The sequence below is a fragment of the Acomys russatus genome, chromosome X (genome assembly GCF_903995435.1).
Source record: "Acomys russatus chromosome X, mAcoRus1.1, whole genome shotgun sequence".
NCBI lineage: Eukaryota > Metazoa > Chordata > Mammalia > Rodentia > Muridae > Acomys > Acomys russatus.
This window is the reverse complement of record NC_067169.1, coordinates 22,273,293-22,299,520: the sequence shown is the minus strand read 5'-3', so window position 1 is coordinate 22,299,520 and position 26,228 is coordinate 22,273,293. Positions and strand designations below refer to the sequence as shown.

The following is a 26,228-nucleotide window of genomic DNA, read 5'->3' as shown; positions in this document are numbered from 1 at the left end:
TAATTGTATCAATCTACTGTTGACACAATAGCATTCTTTGTTTACTCTTTTTCTAAGTGGAGGGCTTCCAGAAGGAGGCAGAACTTAAAGAGATCCTTAAAGAAAAAGAAGGGTTTGGAATTTGCTTGTGTCACTTTCAAAAGCATGCACTGAGCCCTTACTATCATGCTCAGAAATGTCCTCAACCTATGACTGTGGGGTTCTATTAGGATCATAATATAGGTCACATAGCAGGTCTAGAGGAAGAGCTTGCTCTCACAACAGCCATGGATGATTTACTGCTAGAGCATTAGTAGAGCTGGTTCTCCAGATGAGGCGTTTCCTTCCTAAACCCTTAGAAACTCCTGGGAATAGGAAAAATTCCTTATACTTAGCACCTGAGAAGGGGTCATTCGCATATTTATCTCTAATCCAAGGATTTAAGATACTAAATTGCCAAGATATTTAGGCAAATCTCTATTTAGGAAAAAAAAAAAAGCTTTACAGCTTCTCTTCTGCATTGTATAGAAGTTCATAGCATTGCATAGACGTTGGGCCTTGTTATTTTGGTATGGTATGTTTGTATTTGTTTGCCAGGATTTTTAATAAAAAAGTTTATAACATTTTGAAAGGAGAAAAGAAAGCAATGTTTGTACTACAGCCTTAAATTTTTATAGCACTGTATTTTGATGGCAAATCAATAAAGAAGAGGGCTTAGGAGTATGGATTTTGCAACCGTACAATCTGGATTCCAGTCCTGGCCCTGCCACATATATATTGTGCTGCCATTGGAAATAATCTTTCTGTGGTAATTATTTTGGAATATAAAATAGAGAGCATAATAATGATACATCTCATGAGACAGTGTAAATTATTAATATAAACAAAGTACTTAGAATAACATATGGCATAAATAAATACTTAGCATGTATTATCTATTTTCCATACTGACAGATAGTCCGAGGGGCAAAACCGGAAGATTATTTACCGCAACATGACCTTCCTCACGGCTGAGGTATTTGTGGACATCCTTTAGGGCTGCTAGAGCACATTGCCTGAAAAACAGAGAAAGACGCAGAGAATCCCTATCCCAAAGATCAGGCCCCCTCACTGCTATTCTCAAGCCTCTCTCCTATGTCTTATAATAACTATCTACTGACCATCTACACAGTGCCCTTTGGTCCAGCAAAGTGGTCAGAGTTGAAATTGGTTCTGTGTGTAGAGCTTAGGGGTGTGTATAAGATGGCATACCCAAGAAGAGCAGAGCAATGAAATCATCCTAGTTTTAGGGTTCTAATCATGTGCTACTGGAGCTCAAGCTGAATTGGTTATAGAGTACAGGTATGGCATAGGGATGTGCTCTCTGAGCTAAAATCAATTCCTGACATAGGCAACATTGTAAGTACAGGTGCAATAGTGACAATGTACCTAGGTTTTCAGCACACACACAAAAAATCTTTATTGGTTGCTGGGTTCTATAACGAGCACCAGGTTGCATGTAGAAGTACTTACAGGCACAGAGGTAAAGGAGACTTTAAAGTTGAAGTGATGCACTGCAGAGGCTGAAGAGGCTGAGCTACTGAAACACTCATCTCAAAGGCTACAGTAAGAAATTTCAATGCTTGCTTACCAGAAATGGAAGACTGTAAAATCTTCTTGATAGGGAACAGCTTCAACTAGAGCAGACTTTCAGCAGGATGACAGAAAGGTTCAACTCATGCCTTAGGATAACTATGAACTATGGTCCAACACAAATCATGTGGACCTAAACACGATTAGAATTTTTGCATTTTTCTATTCATAACTTTATTAAGGAGTCCTTGAGCATGAGCACTGCAGATGACCACACTATATGGTAATGTCAAAAGTTTAGACACTCTGGAAGAGCAGGTTACTCTATACTACTCCCCTAGGATGTGAAGAAAGATCCCCCTTAGCCAAAGGGCAGCACAGGTTCTTAAATGTTGGCTACTTACTTCCTGATAATTTGGGCCTCCATGTTGTCTGGGAGAAAGAATTCATAGTTCCTGTAGCTCACTGCCTCTCGTCGATACTGGCCTAAATTAAACACTGAAAACAGGAACCCCCAGTGAAAAGGTTGGAACCCCAAGTGAAAAGGTTCTTGCTGGAAGGAGTCTCAGAGGTAGAAGGCATAATGAATAGCTGGAAAATGTATATATAAAACTTCAAATTATGGGTACCAACTCATTTCCTCCTTCATATTAATCCTGCAAAGTAATATTAACAATATCACCTTTACAAATGAGGAAAGCAAAGCTCAGAGGTGTAAAATGACTTTCACGGTTAATTACTGGCAATCCGGAATTCAAACGCAGGTCTATTTTATTCCAAGCTATTTTACTTTATATACTAGGTCTCCTGACTCCCAGTTACCAAAGGTATTTTACTACTTTACATCATGAGGGAAAATCTAAATGTAAATCTTGAAACAGCACTTTCCTGTTAATAATGGGGGAAAACAAAGAAGGAAGGGAGAAAGAGGATAAGCAGCCAAAGAAATCACATTCCATTAATTCATTTGCCCAACAAATAACCTTAGGATACTGTGCTGGTTTGAATAAGAATGGCTCCAATAGGCTCCTATATTTGAATGCTTAGTCATGAGGGAGTGGCGCTATTTGAGAAGGGATAGGAGGTGTGGCCTTATTGTAGGAAGTAGCTCACTGAGAGTGGGATTTGGGGTTTGAGAAGCCAAGCTCACAGTCACTTTCTCTTCCAGCTGCCAGTGGATCTGGATAAAGAACTCTCAGGTACTTCTCCAGTGCCTTGTTTACCTGCATGCTGCCACTCTCCTTGCCATGATGATAATGGACTAAGCCTCTAAAACTTTAATCAAGCCCCTAGTTAGATGTTTTCTTTTATAAGAGTTACCTTGGTCATAGGACAGTAACAAAGACAGAAGTTGGTACCAAGGAGCTGGGTATTGCTGTGACATGCTTGGCCATAGTGTTTGAGGAATATGGAAGCTTTTGGGACTTTGAACCAGAAAAGTGGTTGGATGCTTTAAGTGAAGCTTAATGGGCCATCCTAGTAAGAAAATGGAAGACAGTGCTAACAGTGATTTGAACTATAACAGCCCAGCTCAAGTTTCAGAGGGGAAGATAATTAGTAAGTCACCTAGAGACCATTCTTGTGATGTTTTGGCGAAGAAATGTAGCTGCTTTTTGTACTTTTCCTAAAAATCTGCCTGAGGCTAAACTGAAAAGTTTTAGTTTAATGGCACTGACAGAGGAGATCTCAAGGCAGCCAAGTACTGACTGTCTTGTAGATATTGTAACCACTCTTATGCAGATCTATAATAAAAAGGAACACGCTGAGCAAGGAAAAACACAACATGTACAGTTTGAGGAGAAAGGGGCACCAGGAAGTGTAATGAAGTGAAGTGTTGTGTTCAAGGAGATAACATGTTTAAAGAAACGCCTGGTGCTAAATGGAATAAAGGGAGTGATGATCTCTGGGAAAGTTTACACCCAGCTAAGCTTCCAACTCGTGAAAAGGGATTAAAGAAAAGCTTCAACAGTGAAGGAAACTGTCAGGAACAGAAAGCTGATGAAAAAATATATTTGAAAGAGGGGGCCAAATTCCAGCCCCAGCAAGGAGAACTTGGCAGCTTTGGCCACATGGTTCTGGCTTTAGAGTCCAGGATATAAGAAAGGAGACATGGATTCTCCCTCTGTGGCTACGGAAAGCAGCTAAGGCCACATGTGTGGCAAGGCAGCTCCTGAATGGAAGCCCAGAGAGGCCACTGCATAGAGCTGTGAAGTCTGGATAGTGTTGTAGACCCCCAAGATGTTGGAGATGGCAGAGTTGTAGGATACCTGCCAAAGAGAACTTCAGACTAGGTGTGGAAGCAGCCCAGGAAAGAAAAGGATGCTGCAGTCAATAGGAGTTGGATTTCTAAAGAATACTTCAACATTAGACAAGTTGGTGCAAAATTTGGAGTTTGCCCTGCTGGGTTTTGGTCTAGCACTTCCTCAGTATCTCCCTACCCCTCTTTTGGAATTGTAGTTTGTATTTATTCTGTGCCATTATATATTGGAAATGTGTGATCTACTTTTTTATTTAATGGGGGATACAGTTAAGTGATTGCCATGAATCTCAGAGGAGAGTTTGAACCTCAGACTTTTAAACAATGTTAAGACTGGGATAGACTAGGGACTTTTGAAGTTGGAACAAATGCATTTTTTTTTGGTTTTTTTTTTTTTATTATGATATGGCTACAAGCCTATGGGGACCAGGGAATAGAATATGGTGGTCTGAATAAGAATGGCCCCCATAGGGTCATATATTTGAATGCTTAGTCATCAGGGAGTGGCACTAGGCACTGTTTGAGAAGGATTAGGAAGTGTGGCTTGTTGTAGGAAGTGTGTCACTAGGGGGTGGTCTTTGAGTTAGAGAAAACAGTATTTGAATAAGGCCTTTTAGGATAGGTGTCTTTTATTGGTAGGTATGAGTGTGAGGGTGAGGAACAAGGACAGTGTAGGTAGCCTACAAGTAGGTATACAGTATTTGAGCAAAGGCAGAACATCTGCTGAAGGCAAAACATATTTTGGGGGAAGGGGTCAAGCATTGTGGCTGGGCCTGCAAAGCTGGAACCCATCAACTGTGGATGGTCTTGAAAAGAAGTAAAGAGGCTTGGGTTCAAATCTGTAGACCAAAGGAACCCTTTAAGACTGCGGGTATTACCAGTCTTGTACTTTGAAGTATGATTCTGAAGGCCTATGTGAGCAGTTAAGTTGAATAGACAGAATAAAAGGCAGATCAGGACAGAGACCTATCTGCCACAATGCCATGCACCTCTTCAGTAGAGGCGCCTCAGGCTTGCAATTCTGTATGAGAGTGGCTCCTTCCTGCCTTTGCTTCATCAAATGTTCCCCTCTTCCCACAGGACCCATCTCAGACATATTCTTATTCATGAAGCTTTTGATGCCTGTCAGTCAGTAACTCCCTCTGTGAGCACCCTCAGCACCCTGTCTGAGAATTCCTAGTCCAGTGTAGGTCATGTTATGGATACCATTTGGAGTTAGAACTCTTCAAGGGCAGGGCATGAGTCTTACCTCTTTTTATTTCTTTCCTATTGCTTGGCATGTGTTTTGGCACATAGAAAACTCTAGTGAATTAATTAGATAAAGTGGATGAAGAGAAAAAAAGGATAAATTTGGCAAGGGGGGAGGCGGAGATTTGATGCCAGGTGTAACTCGGTGGTGGAGTGTTTGCTTATCATTAAAAAAAGCCCTGAATTCAAACCCTAGCACACAAAGAAAAGGAGAAACAGAGAGGTTTGAGGGGAATGAGGGAAGGGTGACTGGATGGAAGGGAGTAGATACAGTGTTGGGATGAACAAGAAAAAGGAAGAGAAGAAAATGATGGATGAAAAGAGAGCGAGCACAGGATCCCTCTCTCTTCCTTTCAATGCAGCCATGCATAGACCTAGCAGAGAATGTCAAATTTGAAATCAATTACATCCTGCCTCTGTCACTTATACTGCATCCTTTAGGAAAAGGTATTTCACCTCTTTTTTTAAAAATATGAAATGGTAAAAATTATGATGAAAATAGTGTTATTGCTTAGATAATATAGTTGTGATTTTTAAAAATGCTTGAAGCACTCAGAGTGTTGCTTTGCATTTGTGAATCTTCTGAAGATTTAGTTTTAATACTAGTTTTTCTATGCCTAAAACCAGCATGGTATTAGGTACAGAAGACATTCCATGAAACGATATGATTTAAAAGACCATCATGACAGTGATAGGAGTTGTGGTAGAAGTAGTTCTAATCCTGGAAACAAGGCTGTGCAGCATTTTCAGTACTGAAAGGTTTGGCCTTCTACCTTCCTCAGTGCTCAGTTAGTGGCCTGCAGTGGGGGTATATAGCAAATGATTTCTGAGACATACCTTTAGTTGGTGTTCCTATCCAGTTGAGATAGCGTGTGAGCTTCGTAGAGATGTAGGTCTTGCCTCGAGCTGGTAAACCCACCATGATCACCATTGTGGGGGAATTGGTGAACTGTGGTATGGTTGCTGGAAGACAAACAGATCCTCAAAAGCTTATCTCACATTTGGAGGCTCTTCTGCCATGACCTTAGAGATGTAGAGTTAGAAACCACACTGTTTTCATCATCATGAGGGGGAGGTGGAAGCTTTAAAATGGGCATCACAACTTTTTTATACTCATCAGAGAACTGAGGTTGCAGTGCAGATAGACAATTTAAACTTGTAAAAGCAGCCATCTGCAGAGGGCAATAGGACTCAGGCATTTCTTAGTTGATATGGACACTGCTGAACAACATACCAACACATAAGAAGGTCCAGATAAAACTAACTAATGAATTGCTAAGGCTGGTTGTGGGCCAATGTGAAGCTCAAAAGGACTGCAAACATAGCTAGCTTTACATATTTTTCAATTTTCCTCCAGGTGCTGGCAGAGAAGATTGAGAAAAAAATCCTGAGAAAAGTACTGTATAATTCTGGCTTGAAGAAGACAACAGAATAACCACTGCTTAAATTCTGCCCAGAATTTTTTCTCCATGTTCCTGTTGGGAAAGCCTTACTATTCCAAGGGAACGGTAATAAACTGTAGCTCCAAAGTACTGGTGGTAACTTACTGCACCTGGCAGCAAATCCTGATCAATCTACCCCTGGATTTCTCCTGGAACTCAGGCCAGATCATTTTACCTTCTCTCACCTGGGAGGGAAAAACATCTCAATCTGCAGAAGGAAGGAAACAGAAGTTCAGGGCACTGATGAAAATTCTCTGAAGTGGAAAGAAATACAAAATGTACCTACTTGGCAGGGATATGAACTGTGCTAGGCTTACTCGTTACACTTGGAGGGCAAGAACACTTTAGTCAGTCACACCTCCAATGCTCACGGTAAGCCTGCCTAAGGCTGAGACTTGCGAACATAAAATATCTCAGTTCCCCATTCTTCAGCATGGTACAGGGCTTCCTTGCAAACTGTAGGGAAGGAGGCTGGAGAGATGGTTTAGCAGTTACGAGTGCTTGCTGCTCTTGCAGAAGTCCAAGGTTCAGTTCTCAGCAATCATGTGTCAGACAACAACCACCCATAATTACAGTTCCATGGAATCGGATGCCCTCTGCTGACCTCCACAAGCACATACATGCAGCAAAGTACTCATACACATAAAAAAATGTAAAGACATCTAGAGCCGAGCGTGGTGGCGCACGCCTTTAATCCCAGCACTCGGGAGGCAGAGGTAGGCGGATCGCTGTGAGTTCGAGGCCAGCCTGGTCTACAGAGTGAGTCCAGGATGGCCAAGGCTACACAGAGAAACCCTGTCTCGAAAAACCAAAAAAAAAAAAAAAAAAAAAACAAAAACAAAAAAAAAAACAAAAAAAGACATCTAAAAAAGAAAAAAATAGTAAAATGTATTTTTAAGAGATACAAGAAAGGGTGGTGCCGGGGGTACACCTTTAATCCTATCACTTGGGAGGCAGAGGGAGGCAGATCTCTGTAAGGCCAGCCTGATCTACAGAGTAAGTCCAGGACAGCCGGGGCTACCACAGAGACTCTGCCTCGAAGAAACAGAGGGGTGTGGTGGGGAGATGTAGTGTCTCTAGGAAGCACCACAAAGGGAAGAATTAAGACCAAACAAAAAGGCTGAAGAGAGAAGGAAACCATCAGAAACTGATGCTGGAATTATCAGACTAAAGATTTAAACTAGCTATGACTATTATGTTAAATGCTTTATATGAAAAGGTAATCACACAGGATCAGACAGTTATCTACCACTACTTTACTAAAACAGATAATCTCTAACAATAATCTAAATATCTGCCCTTATTCCCACAGATAAATACAGTCTTCTCCCTTCACAAAAGAAACTTTTTTTTTCCAGACAGAGTTTCTCTGTGTAGCCTTGGCTGTCCTGGACTCACTCTGTAGACCAGGCTGGCCTCGAACTCACAGCGATCTGCCTGCCTCTGCCCTCAAGTACTGGGAGGGATTAAAGGCGTAAAGGCATGCTCCATCACGCCCAGCAAGAAACTTCTTTTTGCAGCATCCATAGACCATTAAAGAAAACCACAATCAATCAAAATGCAGAGTTGTGGTGCCCAGTACCAAATGAATACATACACAAAATAACTCTCTTATCTAAGGCTCAGGAGACATTGTGGAAGAGAGGGCAGAAGGACTGTAAGAGCCAGAGGATCAGGAAGCCCCTAGTAACGACAGGAAGTCTCATCAGCATGACTGAATAAACATGAGCTGAACAATGATGACAACAATAAACACACCAAAGTACAATGGGGAAAGGCTACGAGGCCCCAGCCCTACACAAAGAACTACATACAGGCAACTAAGGGGTGCTGAGAGCAAGAGCAATGTCAATTGGTAAACCAATACCAAATGGTCAGTCCTGAAAACGTACATATGAGTAAAATTATACAAACTGAAAAGGTTATATTGAGGAATATATGTGTGTACACACACACACACACACACACACACACACACACACACCAGCGATCAATGAAAAAAGAGCCCATGAATTTGAAGGAGAGTGGGAGGAGTATATAGGAGGATTTAGAGGGAGGAAATGGAAGGAAGAAATTAGGTAATTATAACATTAAAAATAAAAGAAAAATACAAAAGTATGCAACCATAATAAGGAGTAAAATAATGTACTTATATTATACATAGGGCAAAAGAAGAGACAGAAGAAATACTTGGAAGACATGATGGACTAACGTTTCCAAAATTAGTGACCGACACCAAACTGTAGATCTAAGAAGCACTGAGACTCTAAGTACAGTGTGTGTGTGTGTGTGTGTGTGTGTGTGTGTGTGTACACAAGTACATGTGTACACATGCACATGAGGATAAAGAACTATGGAAATATGGAATTAAAATTAGCACAATCAGCACAAAAAGAAACACTTGAAAGCAGTGAGGAAAGATAGCATGATTGAGGAACACTTTTCTTACTGAGAAACAAGAATTATGCTGCTTTTTCCTTACTGCCCCTTTCAATACATCATTATAGGCCATCTCCACTCCTTTGTCACCCGTTGACCTGCAGAACTACTGTTTACCAGGATCCTCAGTGGCTACACTAGGCTGAAACTCAAGTAGATGATGACCTTTATTATCCTTCTGTTCTCCACTATGGTCTCTCCAAAGTTAGTGATTATACTCCCTTAGACCTCCTGCAGCCTGCCCACAGGAGCCCCTCTTCACAGGTCACCTTCATCCCCTCACAACTCTGCCTCTTAGTGTGGACCCAGGACGGACGTAGTTCTTTCTGGCCACCCCTTTCCGGCTTCCCTCCTATCCTGTATCTCCATACTTTTGTGATATCTACTGACTCCGTAAACATTCAGCACCAAGGGACCTCCACAGCCACAATACTTGGCTAGGACTCAAAGTGAGCAACAGCAACCAAAGAACAGACCACTCACCCAATACTGACAAGACTAGTTATCTAAGCCAAGAAATAATCCAAACATCATTACTTTAGCTGCTTAGAACTCAACACAAAAACACAAGCATGAACAGCCAAGATAATATGCCTTCTCCACAAACCAGCAACTCTAGTGCAATAGGTCCTGCCTGAGAAAAGAAATTTGGCTGAAGCACAAGACAAAAAGTTCAAAATAAGAATTATAAATATATTCAAGGACCTTAAAAGGGGTATGAATAAAATGCCTTAACAAAGACTGCTAAAATACAAAGAGTTAAATGAAAAAATGTAAACACTTAAAGATATGAAGGCAGAATTTAACAAAGAAATAGAATCACTAAAGTAAACTCAAACTGAAATAAAACTGCAAATGAAAAATTCTGGGTGTCAAACAAAACCTCAGAGGTAAACCTCACCAATAGATTAAAAGACATGGAAAAGAGAAGTTCAGGTCTTAAAGACAAGGTAAAAGAAAGGGATAGATCAGACAAAGAAAATGGTAAGTCTACAAAGTTCCAGGCACAAATGTCCAGGAAATTTGAGACACTATGAAAAGAACAAACCTACAAATAATAGAAAAAGAGAAATAAGAAACCAGGTCAGGGGCTGGAGAGATGGCACTGGCTGCTCTTCCAGAGATCCTGAGTTCATTTCCCAGCAGCCACATGGTGGCTCCGAACCATCTATAATGAGATCTGGTGCCCTCTTCTGGCGTGTAGGTGTACATGCAGGCAGAGCACATAGTACTAAATTAATAAAATCTTTAGAGGGGAAGGCATCCTATTGGGACTCTAAATGAGAGACGCATGGAAGAACAGCAAAATAAAAGGATACAGAGGGTCCTAGAAATCTACAAGTAGAACAATATGATAGGCAGATTTGGGCCCAGGGGTCCCGCTCAAACTAAGGCACCAGCCAAGGACAATACAGGAGGTAAACTTTAAACCCCTTCCCAGATCTAGCCAATGGTCAGAATATTCTCCACAGTTGAGTGGAGAGTGTGATACGACTTTCTCACGTACTCTGGTGCCTCACATTTGACCATGTCCCCTGGAGGGGGAGACCTGGTGGCACTCAGAGGAAGGACAGCAAGTAGCCAAGAAGAGACTTGATACCCTATGAGAATATATAGGGGGACGTAATCCCCCTCAGGAACAGTCATAGGGGAGGGGAATAATGGGAAAATGGGGGGGGGGGAGGAATGGGAGGATACAAGGGATGGGATAAACATTGAGATGTAACAAGAATAAATTAATAAAAAAAAAAAAAGAAAGAAAGAAACCAGGTCAAAGGCAAAGAAAGTATTTTCCACAAAACCATAAAAGAAAAGTTCCCTAGTCAAATAAAACAGATGCCTATAAGTTACAAGAAACATATAGAACACTAAAAACACAGAACAAAAAAAATTTCCCATGATACATAATAATCAAAATATTAAATATACAGTAAAATGAAAGGAAAGTAAAAGCTACAAGAAAAAAAAAAAACACCAAGTCACATATAAGGCATTAAAATAGTACCTGACTTTCCAATGGAGGCTTTGAAAGCCAGGAGGGTCTGAACTGATGTTCTAAAACCTCTGAAAGATCACATATCAGCCCAGAGCGCCATGTCTAGTAAAACTATCAATCACAATAGATGAAGGAAGAAAAATATTCAAAGATAAAATCAAGTTTAAGCAGTATATACTGAACAATCCAGCTCTACAGAAGGCACTGGAAGGAAAATTTAAATCTTAAGAGGTCAACTACTACCAAGAAGAAACAAATAATAAATAATCCCAAAGCAGTAAATCAAAATGGGGGACATTTACATCACAACAACAAAATAACAGGAATCAATAAACATTGACCACTGATGATTTTCAATACTAATGCTCTCAATTCCCCAATAAAAAATATAGACTAACAGATTAGACTCCAAAACAGAATCTAAATTTTGGGATGCACATCTCACATCTACAAACAAATGCATCCAAGAAGCAAGCAGGCATAAAGATTTTAATATCTGTCAAAATGACTTCAAACCAAAACTAACCAGAAGATAGGAAAGTATATTACACACTTATTAAAGAAATATCTACCAAGAGGACATTATAATTCTAAAAATTAAGGAGCCACAGAAAGAGCCCAAGTTTATAAAACAAACAAGCCAAAACTCAAATGAAACAAAACAAAAAATACCATTGCAGCTAAAATCACATATTGAACCCAATACAGTTATAGTGGGTGGCTTCAATACCTGCCTCTTACCAAAAGACAAGTTATCCACACAAAAGCTCAATAAACACTAGAGTTGTATAATGTCATAAATCCAATGGCTATAACAGACACCTAGAGAGCACTCCACACAAACTCTAAAGAATATAATTTCTTCTTAGGGGGCCATGGAACTTTCTCCAAAACCGACCACATATTAAGGCACAAAGCAAACATCAGCAATTGCAAGATAACTGAAATAACACCCTGCATAGTATCTGACCATATTGGATTAAAACAAGATATGAACAACAACAAAACCGCAGAAAGTATGCAATTCATGGAAAATTGTGTCAAGATAGAAAAATCACTTGCAAATGCACAGGCCACTACAGACTTGAAAGTAGGTAGGCTACCTGCAGAACTTCACCTCTCCTGCTTCCCAAAAGCAATCCACCAGTCTCATCTCCAGCTCTGCAACAGAAAACCTGGTGCAACCCTACCCTAAGGTGGAAGTTTTGGTTTCTTTAAAACCCAGTTACTTTATGTTTTTGTTTTAATCCCAAGTGTGGGATACAGAGATGCTTTTAGTTTCTCCATAGCTCATAATTTCCTAGTGAGGCTCAGAGAGGGGTGTGGTCTTTGCCAGCTGCTGTTAGTTTAATTCTGAGGAGAGAGAAGCGGGGGGGGGGGGGGGGGGGGGGGGGAGAAGAGAGGGAGGGAGGGGGAGGAGAGAGAGGGGGGGGGGACAGAGAGAGGAACAGACTAAGCAGATCCTGGTGGAACATCTAGCTTTCTTTCCTCTTCAGAAGATTCCCCACCATTTCAGCTCACCCCCACTCCTAAGTCTTAGGTGTCAATACCCGGAAAAACATTTTACCTAAACCCCCACTGCCAATACCTATCAAGATACCAGAAGAATTTCCTACCAGGTAACACATAGCCACCACACTCTCCTAAGAACCAGAGAGTAAAAGGAAATGAAGGAAAAAACACCCACCCAACAAAGACAAGACAGCGCCTGGAATTAGAATCTTCCCTAAACCAGAAGCCTAGGTGCCAGTGTAAAAACACAGTAACAGTCAGGATAATATGTTTCCAACTACAGCCCAGAAACTCTATCATAGCTGTCCCTGAGTGTTCTAACATGGTTGAAGCATGCACACACATATACCTTAAAACAGACAGCAGAAAATAATCAAACTCAGGGATAAAATCAATAAAATAGAAACAGTACAATACAATGAATCAATGAAACAAACACTTGGTTCTTTGAGAAAATCAGTAAGATTGACAAATCCATATAAAATTAACTAAAAGGCAAAAAGAATATCCAAATTAACAAAATCAGAAATGAAAAGGGGGACAGAACAACAGACACCAAGGAAATCCAGAGAATCATGAGCACATATGTTAAGAACCTATACTCCACCAAATTGGAAAATCTAAAAGAAATAATTTTTTTCTCAATAGGTACCACTTACAAAAGTTAAAGGAAATTCGGAAAAGCAATTTAAAGAGACCTGTAACTGCAAATGAAATAGAAGTATCCAGGAAAAGTCTCCCAAGCCTAATCCCCACCAAAAGCCAGGGCCAGATGGTTTTAGCACAGAATTCTAGCAGACATTCAAAGAAGAGTCAATGCCAGTATTTCTCAAATTATTCCACAAAATAGAAACAGAAGGGACTATGCTCAGTTCATTTACGAGGCTATAGTTTCCCTGACACCCAAACCACATAAAGTCCTAACAAAGAAAAAGAATAAAAGAACAATTTCTTTATGAACATAGACACAAAAATACATAATAAAACATTTGCAAACTGAATCCAAGAACACACAAAAAAGATCATCCACCATGATCAAGTAGGCTTCATCCCAGAGATGCAGGGATGGTTCAACATACGTAAATTGATAAACGTAATCCATTCTATAAGCAAACTGAAAACAAAAAGGCCTTTTAAAAAAATCCAACACCCCTTTATGATAAAATTCCTGAAGACAATAGAGATACAAGGACATATCTCAACATAATAAAGGCAGTTTAAAGAAAGCCCATCGACAACATGAAATTAAATGAAGAAAACTCAAAGTATTCCCACCAAAAGCAGAAGACAACGTTGTCCACTCTCTCCATACCTATTGCATACAATACCTAAAGTCTTGGCTAGAGCAATAACTGAAGGAGATCAAGGTGATACAAATTAGAAAGGAAGAAGTCAAAGTATTTTTACTAGAAGATGATATGATAGTATACATAAGTATATATACCCTAAAATTCCACCAGCGAACTCCTACAGCTGATAAACACTTTCAGCAAAGTAGCTGGATATGAAATTAATTCACAAAAATCAGTAGCCCTCCTATATACAAGTGATAAATGGACAGAGGACAAAATCAGGATAACAACACTTTTCACAATGGCCTCAAATAATGTTAAGTATCTAGTGTAATTCTAACCAAGCAAGTGAAAGGCTTTCATGATGAAAGCTTCAAGTCACTGAAGAAAGAAATTGATGAAGATATCAAATAGGAAGATCTCCCATTGTTGATCTCATGGATCAGTAGGATTAACAGAGGCCATAGTAAAATGGCTATCCTGCCAAAAGCAATCTACAGATCAATGCAATTTCCATCAAAATTCCTACACAATCCTTTACTGACCTTGAAAGGACACATTTCAGCTTCATTTGGAAACACAAATGCACAAGGTCTGAATAGGTCTGCACCAGATCCTCTGAGTACATATTATGACTTCCAATTTAGTGGGATTCCTGACTGTGAATGAGTAGGTCCCTGAATCATATTCCTTCTCTTGGGTTCTTTTCCTTCTGTTGGTTTGTCTTGTCCAACTTTGATGTCACAGTTTTTATAATATCTTATTATATTATATTTAATTTTGTTATATTTTTTAAATGAATAAATTTATGAATGAAAACATAGCAGGTATGGCAAAAGTTAACAACTGAAGTGTCATTTATACCTGCTTGGAGAAGGGAAATCAGTTTTCTTTAATAGAGTGATAATGGTTATATCAACTACTCCATGACAAGCCTCATGCTCAGAAGGAGTTGACCAACACATAAGAGAGAAGATCCAAATTCCAAATTAATAAAAAAATTTAAAATGATCAGAGGAGAAAAGTAATCATCAATTATTTTCCACCTACAATTTGTGACCTATAACAGAGACCTACCTGCAAGATATACTAGTGATATAGCTCCACAAACATTATGGTAATAGCAAACCACTTTTTGATTGGATTTAAGGCCCACTCCATTAGAAGACTATATGACATTACTAAAGAGTAAAAAAACCTGAGACTAGATAGGTCTAGTGGTAAACCTATTATTTTACTAAAGGCATACAGCCATAAATAATTTCAAATGACATATTGCTTCATCCACACAGCAGATCATCACTCAGGCCTAACCAGAGAAGCTTCTTTTTAAAAAAATTTTTTATTAATTTATTCTTGTTATATCTCAATGGTTATCCCATCCCTTGTACCCTCCCATTCTTCCCTCCCTCCCATTTTCCCCTTATTCCCCTCCCCTATGACTGCTCCTGAGGGGGATTACCTCCCCCTGTATATGCTCATAGGAAATCAAGTCTCTTCTTGGCAACCTGCTGTCCTTCCTCTGAGAGCCACCAGGTCTCCCCCTCCAGGGGACATGGTCAAATATGAGGCACCAGAGTATGTGTGAAAGTCATATCCCACTCTCCACTCAACTGTGGAGAATGTCCTGTCCATTGGCTAGATCTGGGAAGGGGTTTGAAGTTTACTGCCTGTATTGTCCTTGGTTGGTACCATAGTTTGAGCGTGACCCCTGGGCCCAAATCTGTCTATCATAGTGTTCTTCTTGTAGGTTTCTAGGACCCTCTGGATCCTTCTACTTTGCTATTCTCCCATGCTTCTCTCATCTAGAGTCCCAACAGGATGTCCTCCCCTCTGTCCCAGTTTCCTGGTAAGTGAAGACTTTCCTGGGACATGCCCCTTGGGCTAGTATGCAGATATAAGTGAGTATATACCATTTGAGTCTTTCTGCTTCTGGGTTAACTCACTCATTATGATCATTTCTAGCTCAATCCATTTATCCACAAATTTCGGGAATTCCTTGTTTTTAATAGCTGAGTAGTATTCCATAGTGTATATGTACCACAGTTTCTTTATCCATTCTTCTACTGATGGACACTTAGGCTGTTTCCATGTTCTGGCTATTATGAATAAGGCTGCTATGAACATGGTTGAGCAAATTTTCTTATTGCAGTAGATGGTGATTAACAAAAAGATCCACAACTGGACACCCTGTAGAGTGTGAGAGACCGCAGAGCACTTAGCCTTAAATGGTATGTCTTCATTAGCTAACCCTCTACCCTCAAGCCTCAGGGAAGAGGAAGCAGGAAGACTCTAAGAGCCAGAGGTGAACTATGCGCATCCTTTCCCCGAGGCCAGACAGGACAGCACAGCTCTGGGGGAAAGACCATGCAGACAACAGGGTCAGAGATAGCCCCACTCCAATTGTTAGGGGACTCACATGCTGCACATCTGCTACAAATGTGTAGGGGGTCTAGGTCCAGCTCATGCATGCTCTTTGGTAAATTGAATGTAGATATATTAGTATAAAAGAAAAATAAGATTGCAGTAGGACAACAATAACCAATGATTTGCTATTAACAAAGATATAGCAGTATCAAATTTATCTGTAACAAGCTGGCAAAACTAGTAGAATTATTAGGAGACTTTAACACATTTTCCACTATGATAGGCAACCCAAACTCCAGCAGAATATTATAATACTTTAGCCAGATTAACAAGTAAGATTTTATTAAGATAAATGCAACACAAATGTAAAATATATGTTCTTTTCGAGTGCCCAGAGAACAGTCACCAAATGCCCCATAAAGCAGACTTCAAAGACTTTGGCTCATACAAAGTTTGTTTTCTGGCAGGAATGGAATTTGAGTAGATATGGCAATGACACTGACCTATGTAAACAGAAGCTGGCTCAAGGGCTGGCACTAAGTCCACGAGGTGCCCCGCTGTTCCAAGCATTAACCTCTTAGCTGCTACATGACAATCAGTAGGCTCCTGGCAGTCCTGGCATAGAGACTGAGGCAATGAGGGCAACTGGGCAAGCGATAGACTAAGCAAGTCTATGGCAGTGTCTATCAAATGGTCTGGAAGGATTCATGCACATAAAGAGCACAATCCCTGTTTGGTAGGCCAATTGTAGATCAGAATAGAAGAAAGCTTGAAAATAAATGAGATGAACACCTAACTCTGTTACAAAATGTTCAAAGAAAGCAAGATATGAATACTTATAAAGATAATGAATCAAAAAAAAAAAAAAAAAAGATACAGCAGGAACAAACAAACAGAAACCCCGAAGCTTAAAAAACAAAACAAACCACAAAGCTGATTTTTTTTTAAAGAACCAAAACCCGAAACTTTTCACAAGATCTGTCAAAGGGATAAAACAAAGGTACAAACGAACAATATTGTTAGAGAATATAGTGTGTGAATATTTTTCAATAAAAAATATAATAAGTGAACCTTAGGAAAAAAAGAACATATAACAAGACAACAGAGCTTTTTAAAAGATGCACATACAAACTTTAAATAAACTTGAAAACTTGTGAAACAGAAAATTCTCAGAAAATCATTACTTAACAAGTCTGATAGAAATACAAGCAGCAAACAAACAAACAAAAATCCATAACTTTCAAAGAAACTGTAACAGTTAAAAGTTTTAAAAGACACACTAGGACTAGACTGTTTGATCTGGAAGTTCTGCCAAATATTTGAGGAACAGATAGTTCTCGGACAAACTCTGTCAGAGATGGAAAGAAAGAAAATAGTTCTCACCTCATTGCATGATGTTAGTATAACCTTGACATCAAAACCAGAAAATGGCAACATGGGAAATAGAATCTCTCTACTGCTCTAAGATACAACTTTCTACAAATAGACTGCTTATAGTAATAATTGAAATAACCAAGAACTGTTTAAAATGGCATGCAAGCCCTTTGTAGAATACATAAATGTATAATAAATTATAAAATGTCACTCCAAATAACGTGAAAAAAAGCCAAAATTTGTGAAGAGATATATCATGTTCAAGGAAAATTAAATGTCACAAGATGGTTATTCTCCCCATATTGTTTCACAGATTGTGATTACAATCTAGTCCTTAAAATATTGTCTCTCTGTGTATATAACTTGAAAAGATGATCTCAAAATTTATGGAGAAGAGCAGTTGGCTAAGAATTATCCAAGATATGCCATAAGAATGGCAAGATGGAAGGACTTAGTGTACCAAGATAAATGTGCAAGCATGTCCACTGCACTATTGTGTAAAGCTAAAATTTAAAGTCACCTAAATGTTCATCAGTAGTAAGATATATACCCACAGATAGTCACAAAATGGGATAGTACACAGCAAGAAAAGATACGCAAGCTATGAATACACACAACAATAACAAGGGTGGCTCATAAATAGAACGTTGGATAAGACAAGAGCATATGCAGCTACCCAAGCACTTTGCACATGGTTATACATCTAACAGTCAGAACAAAAGTCTTGATTCTATCCTCCAGAGAAGATGCTATAAGCAAGGGGTGACTTAGACCTTTCTGGAGTCAACAGCCTGCTGACCTAGCCTGGGAGGAAAGGTGGACATTGTCAAAGACCATAAAAATCAGTTTTTATGGAGCGTCTTGTCTATACAATACAATGGTAAAAGTAAAAGTAGTCAAGTGATCCTTTACAGAGCATCTGTCCTAGGCCAGGCTCACGTCTTCATGCTAGCTATGATGGTGAATAAGAGCAGCAACCATGTTTCTGTTTTCTGAGTGCATATTATGCGCTGGTCATTCTTCCAAGCACATCACCCACTTCAGTTTATCTAATCTTTTCAACAATACTTTTAGGAACATCAGTTTACAAAAGAGGTTAGTTAATGGGCTTGTCTAAGTTTACAAAGACAAGAGGTGGGCCTCAAAGCTATATAGCCTTGCATTTGGTAAGTATTCCTCTTATGCACACTTAAACAAAGTGGAGCTCAGAATGAAAATAAACACATTTTTCTGTTTTGTGCGGGTTTGTTCTTACATTGCTTTTGGAATGGAGTCTTGCTATATAGCCCTGACTGGTTGAGAACCTACTGTGCAGAGAAGACTAGCTCTCAAACTTGTAGCACATCCTTCTGATCTGCCTCCTGAGTACTGGCCATGGCCAGCTCCATTCTCTACCTTCTATATGACTGCAAGCTCATTCATGTACATGGTCTCTTCAACTTGAAAGGCAGATTTCTCAGGAATATAAGGGTTTTCACTCTGGAAGACCCATGCATACATAACAGCATCGCTGCTTGTCAACTAAACCCAACAGAATCAAGAGTGGCTGGATGGGTAAGGGTGGAATGAGGTTCTATCTCATCTAGACACCTACATCTCCAGATGAGTAACTGGATTGCTGATGGAAAGAACAACGGAGAACAGGATGCTAAATTTTGTCCTCCACTCTACTTCTATACATATCCTTCATCCTATGCACTAATCTAATATCCTCCATCTTCCTGGAACTGCTATGATAATGTATTGCTCCCAGAATGCCTTAGGCCTACCCTCCTCTAGCATTTTGAGAGTCTGGCAGCTTCCTCAGCTGCTGCCTGAGCTGTCCGAGTCCTGCAGTCCACAGATGTCTTATCTCTAGCCCCCTTCTGGTCTCTCAAGCTGGGCTGAACACACATTGTTGCATGATTATCCTCGCTTATCCCTGTGAAACTGAATACTTCAGTTTTAAAGCCCATTTACAAGTTTTGCTTATGTTCCCTTTGCCCGTGCTCCTCCTTAAAATTTCAAAGTGAATAATACACTGGCAGGCTGGGCTTGGTGATACTGTCTTTTCCTTCAACTCCTCAGGACAGCTAGACTGTCTATACATGCCAAGACTGACCAAGTACTCAATCTTTCCCAGCCCAGGCAGGTAGACTTATTTTAAAAAAGATAGTGAAACAGGACGGGCAATGCTGACCTATACTCTTAAGATGCGATGCCAGGAACTATCACCTTATTTCACCCTGGCATAAGTTAAACAAGAGCCATTTCTAGATCTTTCATAAAAGAAAAATAAAATATTCCCAGGTAGCACTATACCAGAACCCTCACATTCTGGACAAGAAGTATTCTCAACAAGCTCTTCATTAAAGGGGGACAGCCCTTAGTCAGGGGTCCCTGTAGCTTGGGTTCTCTTTATCTAATCCTCATTCTTTGCTCCTCTACTTGCCTTTCTCTTACTTCCTTACCCATTCTCATATTAGCCTCTTGTTATGCTCTAGCTATTTCATTCAATTGCTCATCCACCCAACCTCTATGTGAGGGTAGGAGTACATAGGGAGCACCATTTGTTCTTCCAGACCCACCGACCACCACCACCCACAAATGTAAACCCCCACTTACAGCCCCTTCGCTGCTGCAGCCTGCTGCTACTGCTGCTGTGTGGAATCCAGATCTTCTGTAACCTGGTTTGAGTGAGCTCTCCCATCTCTTGAGACATCTTAGCCGTTGCAGTTAATGACACCACTGCCCGCAAGGTAGTGGACCTTACTTCCTTTGTGCCTAGCTGTCCTTTCTGTTGCTGTGGCCACAGCAGCAAGTGGGCAGAGCTGAGACAGAGGGATGTACTGAGCTTCTGAGCCTCTCACAAACTATCTCCAGCTCCCTCTTTTCCTTCTGCTCCTCTACGTACAAGTGGGGATATGGGTGCTGAAAGGCAGGGGCCAGGCAGAAGTCAGCAGAGGCCTCTGAACTCCACGGGCTATGTACACAGAAGATAAGTTGGAGCCCAGCAAGGAAGGCAGGCAGCAAGACAGCCGAGGTCTGGCCAGTTACTTCCCGCCAATGAAGACAGGACTAGTAGAGTATGCAAATAAAAGACCAAAGATCATGTGCTTACATCCTGTGTTGTGTGGCATGGCAAAGGTGATGGAGACAGGTCTAAGCTTTGAAATAAAAGAGCAGGTCTAATTAGAGTGTTAAGCTCCACCTCAGGAACAGAGTCACACCAGAATTACAAGGGTCCCCAAAACAAAAACACAAACATAATGCCCCTAATTCAAAATATAGTGGTTTGAGCTAGCAATTAAAGGCCCAAACTGGAAGTAGACTTTCACTACTTCAATGCTCACCCTATTCAACCGAACACGGCAAAATTGTCTTTCCCTAGAGTCTGCTGCCTGCCTCTCCACAGGACCTCTCCCTCTTAAAGAGATTGGCACTATCTGATCATCTTTATACTCTCTCCAGCCAAGGTTAAATAAATCAGAGTAAATCTGACACCTTGGGAATAGGAGTGAGTTCAGCCATTGCTGGGCAGAGAGCCAGTAAGTAAGCACAGCTCACATGGCTGCCAAAGCTATGAGATGACCCAGCAATAAAGGTATCACAACCTAATCCAGACCCTGGCTAAAGCTCTTCATGCTAAGGTGTTGGGATGGGGGCTTTGGAGAGTGGAAACTGCACTGAGGAGAGCGTGAGGCACAAGAGGCAGTGACCTCGATCTAAGCAGCACAAATCCACCGGCCAGTGCCATCTCGTCCAGATGTCTCCCCTTCACATGTCCCCACTCTTCTTGCCATTCGCCTGGCTATTTTGAGACTTTTATCTGCAGAATTCATGCAACTGCACCACTTGCCTGGAAGATGTCCAAGTGCCCTTTGACTTCATTCTTTGTAACCTTCCCACCCCGCAACAGACCTCCAGTGATTGGGTATTAGGAAGCTCAACTTTCTTCCACTGAGCTGGACTACGCAAGGGCAACCTCTCGGGAAAAGAAATTTCCAGTCCCCACCCTCAAATGCTCCCAGCATTTAGGAAGAAGCTTCCTGAAATATCTCCTCAGAACCTTAGTCTATACAAGGGTTAGATTGGTAGATGTTCCAGTTGCTGTGCATCCATCATATAAGCCTTTCAACAGCAAAGCCCACCTAGCTCAATGAGCCTCCTGAAGCAATGGCTCACAGCAGCTAAGAACAGTGGAACCTGGAACTGGGAACCACACTGGCTGGGTGGAATCTCATTCCTGCCCATTGCTGGACCTGAGAAACCAAGGAGAACACTGAACAGAAGACAGTGCCTTGGTTGCCTTTTGTTTGCTTTTTCAATTGGTATATAGGGAAGGACAGTGGTGCCCATTCCCTCAGTGTTAGTGAAGACCCAATGTACTGATACACATGAAGAAACCAGGGGAATACTGAATATATATTATTCAACACTGTTGTTTCCTTTGTGAAGTAAATGATTCATCTTTTTTCCCAAGTAATCTGTAAGTTACAACATGGTATTATGACACAGGACTGACATTTATACTGTAAAGAGTTCCTGAGAATTAATTAGAAAAGTTAAACTCATTTCTAGGTTTCTGTTAACTAAATCTGGTATAAAATTTCAAATACTAAAAAAAAATAATAATAATAAAATAAAAAAATTTTAAAAAATTCAAATACTACATCTTCTTACTTGTTTGGCAAACCTAAAAGATGTTGGTAACAAATGGAGTATAGACTAGTGGGAAAAGGAGAGGGAGAAAGAGAGAACAATAAACAGGTGTGGGTTCAGGTAAATTGGAGGAATGACTTCTGATGTTCTAGAGCACATTAGGATAACTATGGTTGACAACAGATAATTATATACTTCAAAGTAGCTGGTAGCGAGGCTAAATAATAAGCATTTGAGGTAATGCATATAGCAATTAATCATTGCACATTCTATGCATGCACTGAAATATCATACAGCATCACAAGGATGAACAATTATGTACCGATTTAAAAAACAAAACAAAACTAATTAACCAGATCTTCCAGCTTAGCAGAGAACTCCTAGAGTCTCAGAAACGGACATGAGTCTCTTAATCCTAGTAAGTCACATACTAGTGTAAGTCTGTTTCAGTGATCTTACCATGACTTTGTGTGCTTTCCAATGCCCACAAGGCAATATGTCATTTATCTTATTTGTTCCTTTCACACATCCACAGTAATAGCACAGGGAAATGGGTCTGAGGAGGGAATGATAATCTAGCCAATCATATGAACATGTCTTTTATGTTTACAATTTTGTCCTTACAACACTGCCAAGAATCAGGAAGATAATTTTAGTAGCAAGAAATCTGAGCTAGGTGGCTAGAAGGCCTCTGACAAGGTCTGAATGGGTACAACTCAGGGTCCGGGTTTGACAACCTCATTTAACCCTTCCTGGAACCCTGAAACTCTTCACCACTGTTGCCAATTCTGAGCCCAGAAACAAACAAAAAGCCTTTGATTAAATGCCTCAGACTAGCATTCAAGCTACCTATGAGGCTTCTATCCTGCAGACCCCTATGTTTAACTGCACTGGCTGATTCACCGGGCCCCCAACACAGCATTTTTCTATCTTTAGGCTTTTGCTCAGCCTGGAGTGTCTTCTATTCTCACTGAACCCCATCTTGCCCATCAAAAGCAGGTTTAGTGTTTACTGCCTCTGGCCTTCATAGGGCCCATGTGCCCCTATGTGAGCAAGGGTTTCTATGTCTGCTACTTAATTAGACTGTGGGCTCCTTGAGGATGGGGCCTGGATCCCTGTCATCTGCTGACTGCTCATTTCAGGCCCTGGTACAGAGGACACTTGTTCGGTGACCATGTTCATAATCTACAGCTCTCCGGCTGCAGATGAGATAAAGGCAGCAACAAAGAATCTGTGGTAGATTTTATAACCGCTTTTGCGCAAGTAGACGGGGGAGCTGGTTTGTCTGAGGTAAATAGTGGTGTCTCAAAAACTTTTAAAACTTTGGGATGGAATAGAAAAAAAAAACAAAAATTATGAAATTCTCTCCATGAAGTTTTTTTTGTTCTGTTCTGTTCTGTTTGTTTGTTTGTTTGTTTGTTTTGGTTTTTCGAGACAGGGTCGCTCTGTGTAGCCTTGGCTGTCCTGGACTCACTTTGTAGACCAGGCTGGCCTCGAACTCACAGAGATCCACCTGCCTCTGCCTCCCAAGTGCTGGGATTACAGGCCTGCACCACCACACCTGGCATCTCCAGGAAGATTTAATGTTACTGGTTATAGACACAGGGTTCACCCACCATCGGATTGAAACACTCAAGGCTAAAAGCTGAATTTTAAAGCGGGACTATCTTTAGAGAAGAAATCTAGGCAGTGTAGCTTTTGGAGCTCCCCTTTCCAAATACAGAATATGGAGAGGAAGCTCACTTAAAGCATCCAGATGGTACAGACAGACGAGAAAATCATAAATGGAGTCTCCTTATTGGTAAGTCTTGAAATGTGTGCTTGTGAATGCATTTGTTACAGGCTAGAAAGCTGGTGGATGGTTGATCACAGCCTTGCAGGTTAGATTTGTGTATGAGCACATTATCAGGACTTCCGTGATATCAGGACAGCAGCCTAGAATCCCTTTGTTCTCAGCTACTGCCCTGGCTCATTATTCCACTATTTTTCAGACACATGTCTAGTCCACAAAGCCCACTGCATTCTAGTCCTAGGAGTGGCTCTCCATTGACCATAGTCAGTGAAGAAGAACACGTAGAGGGTTGTGGGTAGTACTACCTGGGGATGTCACGTAATAGCCAAGAGCATGAATATCAAACACAGCAAAAAAGTCCTGAAGCCAAAGAGCTCTGGGTTCTGCCTTCTGCCCTATCTTGATCATCAGGCCAGTCCTCTGTGGGAAGTAGCCTAGGGGCTTTAATTTCTATTTTACTCAGGTGTCTATTGATACCCAGAGAAACAACAGAACTTGTTAAAAATGTCACAGCAAATCAATCTGACTTTAGACACCAGAGGAGAGGACAGAGACACACTCTCTACTGTGTATTTAATTTAAAAATATACTATATAGGTGGAAGCTATGCGGGGAGGACCACACATGCAGCCATTCTGGGCTACACAGAAGGCGTCAGGTCTACATGGGAAACATAGTTAGACTTGGCTTCCAAAACTCAATAAAATAAAACAAAAGTTGGAATTTCAAAGATAGTAGGGGATTGACCCTTAGGCCAGTGTCCTCAAGAGTCAAGTACAACTGGATCGTAAAGCAGCCAGATGGATTTGCTACAGGTATCATCATCTCCCACCCCCTCTACTATAGCTCAGTCAAATTCCAATGCAAAGAAAGCCTTCCAAAGAGGCTGAAGCAACGATTTTTGACCTGTAAAACACCTCTTTACTTTTCCATTTTGCTCACCTACCTGTTCTCTTAGAGGCTTTTTCGTCCATCGCTAATTATCCAATGGTTCTCCTGCATTTACAGACCCCCAAAGCAGGTCCAGTGGGTGGCATCAAATAGGAAACCCGGAGACATCCATTGGTTCCTGGGAAGGCTGAGGAAGCGCCCTTGTTAAGGGGTGTGTACAGTGTTGAAATATTAGCTGCCTTAGTTGCCAAAGAAGTTCCTGAGCCACCCGGAGCCTTTTCTCTTCAGTCCAACCATGTGTTCACTTTGCCCCAAAGGTCAGTACTAATATTAACAAGCCACTGGAGAATGGAGAAATTAAAACCAGCTATTGAGGCTAGTAAGAGCTGGATTTCCTTGGGACCAGGCTTCATATCTGACTTTAGTGCAGTATGGGCAAAATCTCTTGCTGAAAGCAATCTGGCAACATGAAGAGAAAATGTTCCTTTCCCTTGTCCTAGTTAACCCACTCCTGGGATTCAATCCTGAGCCAGTAACTCCCAAAGCACGTGAGAGCTCAGGTCACAAATCTTAATTACAGAGCTATTTTCTGGTGTCAATAGCTAGTAACTTTTAAGTCCTCTGGGGGGTCAGGGAACAGCCCACCGTGGCTCTCTGCGGCCACTGAGCATGATGGCTCAAAGGCTGGGAAATTCTGAGGGGGGTGGAGAGGTGTTTGAGTGTGAATAACTCTCCAGCAATTTTCAGTGGAAAAAAAAACCCCGTAGGATGCAAAGTTATACTTTTCTCCGGAATTCGGGCAATGCCTGTTAATACTGCTTCTCTGCTCTCAAAAATAAGTCAAGAACCCATTGCTATTGCCCGTTTATGTTATCACAAATGCTGTCTCGGAGACGGCCACTGCATTTAGGCTGTTGGCAGTCTAGCGACAACAGAAACCAATGGGAGTTGTGCCCTGTGGCAAATACTGTTACAGAATGGGCCACAGAGTGCAGCGGTGCCCACAGGAAAAGACCTACACACAGACGTGTGTGCACAGAAGAGAGGAACTCGCAAACCCATGGTTTACCTGATTTAGAAGGGTTTAAATCTTGGTTCTACCACTTCCGTGAGGCTGAGACGAATTTACTCAACTTCTACTTAGCTTCAGTACCTCTTCCTGGTTTATCCTAAGAACGAAATGACACAAGTGTAGACAAGAAAATCATAGCTGCAGCGGGAGACAATCCTTAAATGTTCTAGGCCTCGATTTTGCTCATCTGAGAAATGGAGCCAAACCCAAGTACGTATTCTGTCTCATCCTTTACACGCTATGAGAGCCAAGACAAATATGGCTAGACAGACAGGATCTGAGGTAGTCTCTTGCTTCCAGATCCCATAAAAACGGAGGTCATTCTCCTAAGTCTTATTCTAGTAGCTAGGTTCT

General features: G+C 40.9%; 1 protein-coding gene across 4 annotated transcripts in view; it reads right to left on the bottom strand.

The window, feature by feature from the left end:
• Positions 1-26,228, bottom strand: part of Pfkfb1 (6-phosphofructo-2-kinase/fructose-2,6-biphosphatase 1) — a 45,333-nt gene that overhangs the window by 18,584 nt on the left and 521 nt on the right. The window contains exons 2-6 of one of the 4 annotated variants that reach the window (XM_051141215.1): positions 25,872-25,971; positions 24,858-24,989; positions 5,894-6,019; positions 1,956-2,049; positions 968-1,034 (exon numbers count right to left, since the gene is read on the bottom strand). In XM_051141215.1, the coding sequence (XP_050997172.1) occupies positions 968-1,034; positions 1,956-2,049; positions 5,894-6,019; positions 24,858-24,885 (315 nt within the window). In that variant the 5' untranslated portion in view covers positions 24,886-24,989; positions 25,872-25,971. Of the gene's footprint in view, positions 1-967; positions 1,035-1,955; positions 2,050-5,893; positions 6,020-20,082; positions 20,961-24,857; positions 25,311-25,871; positions 25,972-26,228 lie in introns of those variants that run through there. The other 3 variants (XM_051141216.1, XM_051141217.1, XM_051141213.1) reach the window with 3 other exon arrangements.